General features: G+C 39.6%; 1 protein-coding gene across 1 annotated transcript in view; it reads left to right on the top strand.

Annotated features, from left to right (window-relative positions):
- The first annotated feature begins 1,130 nt into the window (after window positions 1-1,130).
- LOC115027748 (leucine-rich repeat, immunoglobulin-like domain and transmembrane domain-containing protein 3) overlaps window positions 1,131-5,129 on the top strand; it is a 15,441-nt gene continuing 11,442 nt past the window's right edge. The window contains 1 exon segment of the mRNA XM_075074163.1: window positions 1,131-1,237. Coding sequence (XP_074930264.1) covers window positions 1,131-1,237 — 107 coding nt within the window.

Below are 5,129 nucleotides of genomic sequence, written 5' to 3'. Positions count from 1 at the left end.
ACAGAAGAGACGAGTGATCGGCAGACAGGGAGAGAACAATAACTACTCATGGCGCTCTCCAAGAAGAGAAAAGTCAACAGAGCTTTCAACCCAGAATGGACAGACTCATTCATGTTCATCCTTCCCACTGGGAGCACAACACCAGTGTCTCATATGCTCAGAGACCGTGGTGCTCATTAAAAGTGAAGTGAACTGAGGGCACACAAAATAAAGCAAATAGGTCACCTGTCAGCATCATCAGGCACAGAGAACAATTTAACCCAGGATGTGCTAGTCTGCGTTAAACTGTTCAATTGTTAAGATGTGTTGAGACTGATCTATTCTAACATTGGTTGAGACTTAAATCAATCTTTTTAAATCTTTATTTTAATTATTTAAATTTTTCAAAAGCTATTTTATTTATTTTCTCAATTTTATTTTTAAATGCAGCCCGAGAATAACATTATACATATCTACAGTATTATATATATCTGTATAGTTCAATGTTAAGTGACAATAAATATTGTCTAAATGTTTTTAAATTGTTCTTTCTTTATTAGATTTGACAGTCAGTTGTTTATTACGTGCATACGTTGATACAGCTACTAGGCTGCTTCAATATATATCACACTAATTCATAACGGAAGTTAGACATTATGATGGACCTCTTAGAATTTTAGTTGAATACCCCTGCTATATAGTATACTTTTTCAGGTTGATTGTAATAAATTATTATGTTTTTAAATTAAAATAACAACAACAAAAACAAAACAATATATATTAAGTTTTTCGTGTTTAAAATAAAGTTAATTGTAAATGCTTCAGCTTTAATAATAAAGAAATACATGTATAAAAATAATTAAATACATAACTGATTGTTTAGTACATTTTAAATACGTTTCACAATTGGCACAAAAATGCAATCACATAAATCATTAATTAATATAATCATTAATATTTATATACTGTATAGTTATTTAAAGGTGTCTTGAGTTTGTACCACTAGTGATGCTGTAGAGCAGACATGTCCAACTCAAGGCCTGCAGGCCACTTCTGGTCCGCGGTACAATTATAGCGCGTGCACACCGCTGATACTGAAGTCATCTACGCTCGTAACTTTTAATTACATATAAATAAGCCTCACAAAAGAAATGGCCAAACGAGAAGTGGACTCTGGGAACAGAAGCGTACAAGACATGTGGGAGACAGTCTGTTTACGAGCATCAGCGGTGAACCAGTTTGCCTTGTTTGTGGAACCGTAATTAAAGAATATAACATCAGACGTCACTATGAGACAAAACACCAGGACAAGTACAAGCACGTGGACAGACAGCATAAGCTAGATGAGTTAAAAAAAGACTCTGGCGTCACAGGAGACTATGTTCACAAAAGAAAATGACAAAGTAAAACTGCCGTGCACAGTTTGGTTGTGGCCGAAGAAATCGCTAAATCAGCCTTTTACCAAGGGAGAGTTTGTAAAGTGCTGCATGATTAAAGCGTCCAGACGAGAAGCAATTCTTTTTAAATGTAAGCTTAAGCTGAAACACTGTTGCTGGTTGTTTTTGCGAGCTTGCCACCAATTTGCAAGCACAGTTGATGGAAAAGGGAAAAGACTTCATTGTATCTTCCCTGGCTGTGGACGAGCGCTGACGGCACTGATACGGCACAGCTGTCAATCTTCATCCGTGGAGTGGACTCAGTTTATGTGTTACAGAGGAACTTTTGGGAATTAAATCAATGCATGGCACAACCACGGGAAGAGACCTAGTTGAGGAAGTATCTAAATGTGTTAATAAAATGAAACCCCGCGACAAACTGACGGGACTGATGACAGATGGACCGATGCAGTGAAAAGAGCGCATTAGTGGGCAGGATGCGGGAGAAGATGCAGCGGGAGACCTGTGCAGGTGAGCTGACGGCGTATCACTGCATCATACACCAGGAAGCGCTGTGTTGTACTTTATAAGAGTCAATTTATGTCTTTTCCTGAGGAGATACATTCTGAACATGCCGGTGCGATGGCTGAGTCGAGGGAAAGTGCTGAATAGATTTGTCGAGTTGCGTGAGGAAATCTGCCAGTTTTTGGAGGCAAAGGGAAACACACCACAAATCTCTGGGACAATGTGAGCTGGCCTGTTTGTGTGACATAACGAAGCATCTCACTGTTAAACCTCCAGCTTCAGGGCTGTGTGATCACGGACATGTATGATGCAGTGAGAGCCAAGCTGCATGTGGGAGACTCTGATGCAGCAAGGAAACTTTGGTCACTACGTGTTTCCAAACACTGACAAACCATCTCCACTGCTGTGTTCCCGACCGTGCATTCTGCTGATAAACTGAGCACATTTGGCATGGATCTGCGCAGTCAAGAAAATTGGCGATATCATAAGTGCTTATTGCAGTTGTGTTGCAGGGTAAGCTAATATAAATATATACCTAACTTGTGTTTGTTAATTATTATAAAACTCAATATATAGAAAGTACATTTGTCAATATATAAATCAAGTAGATAGACTACATACCCCAGGTCGAGAGAATTCATTTGTTGGTTTTCCTTGCATGAAATGCTCACTGCAAATCCGCAAAGATTTCTTGGGCTCCCAAGACTTCCCATTGTAATCCTGTCTCTTTACAGCTTTGGTCCATGCTAGCCTTCTATCATTGTTCTTTAGTGCTGTTGGAAATGGAAATAGTTTGCAATTTTTGCAATCGTGAAGCTCACAATGAGATTCTTCCTATTTATTTAACTTTCTCCCACTGTTTGAACATCCTTTCACCACACAATTTCGGTGTCCAAATCCCATAACTAGAAGAGCGATGATTACACACTAAAAACTAGCCAAATACAATGTAAACACGCTTGAAGAATAAGCTAAATACAATGTAAACACGTAGAGAAGAAATCCAATATGGCGGCCCTTGTGGAGTTGGTGCTCACTTTTCTAGGCTTGCCACCCCAGCATGCATTGCGATTTCACCGGAAGCCCGAAACTTCCATTCCGTCTATGGTTGCAGGTCCAAGTTTAATAGGGATTTAACAATAAACACAAGTTAATTATTAAATGTAGCATAAATGTACCTTACAAAACACAGCAGATTTGCCTCATTCCCGATATCAGTCGACTCGTCCAGTTGCAGTGTGAAAAACTGGCTTTGGCATAAACGTGTGATCAGCTGATCTTTCACATTTTCAGCCATGGCTGTCATTCGCCGCTGGACAGTGTCATTGGAGAGGGGGACCCTGTTAATTTCGTCACTTGCTTTCTCCCCAAACAATAAATTAGTCATGATCTTGGCAGCTGTTTTGACTAAATCCTCACCTATCGAATGAGGTTTACCTGTTTTTGCGATGAGAAGGGATACCCTGTATGATGCCTCTGTAGCCTTCGCATTTTCCCCCTGTGAAAAAAACTGTGATGGCGCCTTCGTCATTTGTTTCTTGAGTTCATCACGTTTTCTCTCAAAAACACTTAAAGGTTTCCCAACGTAATCTTTGTGTTTGCTCTCAAAATGTCGCTTGAGCTTGGCAGGTTTCATAGCCTTGTTCGCCAACAACTCGTAGCACAAAACACAGTGTGGATTGGGATCTTCTTTATCTCCAGTCCAAAAAAATCCAAATCTTATGTAGTCGCTGTGATATTTTCTTTTCACTTTAGCGTTGAACTTTCCACTTTCAAGCCGTGTTTCACAGCTTTCAGCCGGGTAGTGGTTACACGGCGAACCGCTCTCATGGGACTCAGTAACGCACACAAAATGACTTGTTGCTGCGGATGAAGCACTTGAAGCTGCTGAATCACCTGCATCAGGACGATACACCTTGCCTGTCGCGTCAGATTGTTCATTTAATTTTCTTTTAACTGACCTGTCTTTAGCCATCGATCCATCTTGTCAGTTGACCGCTCAAATTGACCGCGCAGATCATTTATGACGTAAGAACGTAAAACGAACCTACGTGGCTACGCAGCTGCATAGGTTTGTTTTGCTGTGTAACAAGGCTACATCTATGCACAACTCTATACTAGTCATTTTTAAACAGTTTGAGAAACACTTTGAAGTTATAATAAATTAATTTCAAACGTGACATTTTACCAATATACTCACAGACCACTAGGGAACCACTCTTTGAGAAAGACTGATTTAAAGACATCTCATATGTGTTCGCAGTGTAGCCCCGAAATAAGAGTCAGCGAGATCTCTTAGTACTGAACTATTATCACTGCTCTGTGGGACACTGCAGACTCCATATACACTTTTTGGAAATCAATTTAAACTTTAAACTTAAACTTTATTTGTGTAGCACATTTAGTGCAAAGTTGCAATAAAAGGTACAATAAATGCAACAACAAATGAACAATACAAGTAGGAAATGCATTCAGCATGTTTGTAAGGCCTTACATACAGCACATGCTTACATTTAGGTAAGAACAGTAAATACAAATATGACAAATATGTTTGTATACAATGACATATCCTCATAGTAACTATAATTGATGTATCATAAGTAACTACTGACAATAATTAGTCAAGCAGATTGGTGCTTGAGTATTGCATTGTGTCATCTTTTCAGAACATAGAATGATCAAATACCGTATTTTCCGCACTATAAGGCGCACTTAAAAGCCTTTAATTTTCTCAAAAAGCGACAGTGCGCCTTATAATCCGGAGCGCTTTATATATGGATTAATTCTGGTTGTGTTTACTGATCACGAAGCGATTTTGTGTGGTACACGGCGCTCTGTCAAAATGTTTTAGTACGACTTTGGTAAACTACAAAGCCACACCGCTTGCAGCATTACGGCTACCGTAGTCCGCGTCGCGGAGTAATACATACTGTGCTTCACCATACACCTTATACACAGTGTGTGTGTATAAGGACCCCAAAATGGCACCTGTCAAGAGACACGCTTACGACGCGGACTTCAAACTCAAGGCTATCAGTCACGCAGTAGAACATGGGAATAGAGAGAATTCAACATTAATGAATCAATGGTACGGAAGTGGAGGAAGCAAGAAGATGACCTGCGCCAAGTAAAGAAGACCATTTGGCGGTATCAGACTGTTTTTTTTACGTGTTACAACTGAACAAGGTTGGGAGTTATTGTGAACACGTTTAATAAAGTTTGACTGACTGACTTATCTGACTGTTTTGT

Source organism: Cottoperca gobio, chromosome 22 (assembly GCF_900634415.1).
Source record: "Cottoperca gobio chromosome 22, fCotGob3.1, whole genome shotgun sequence".
Classification (NCBI taxonomy): domain Eukaryota; kingdom Metazoa; phylum Chordata; class Actinopteri; order Perciformes; family Bovichtidae; genus Cottoperca; species Cottoperca gobio.
This window is presented reverse-complemented; position numbering and strand designations above follow the sequence as displayed.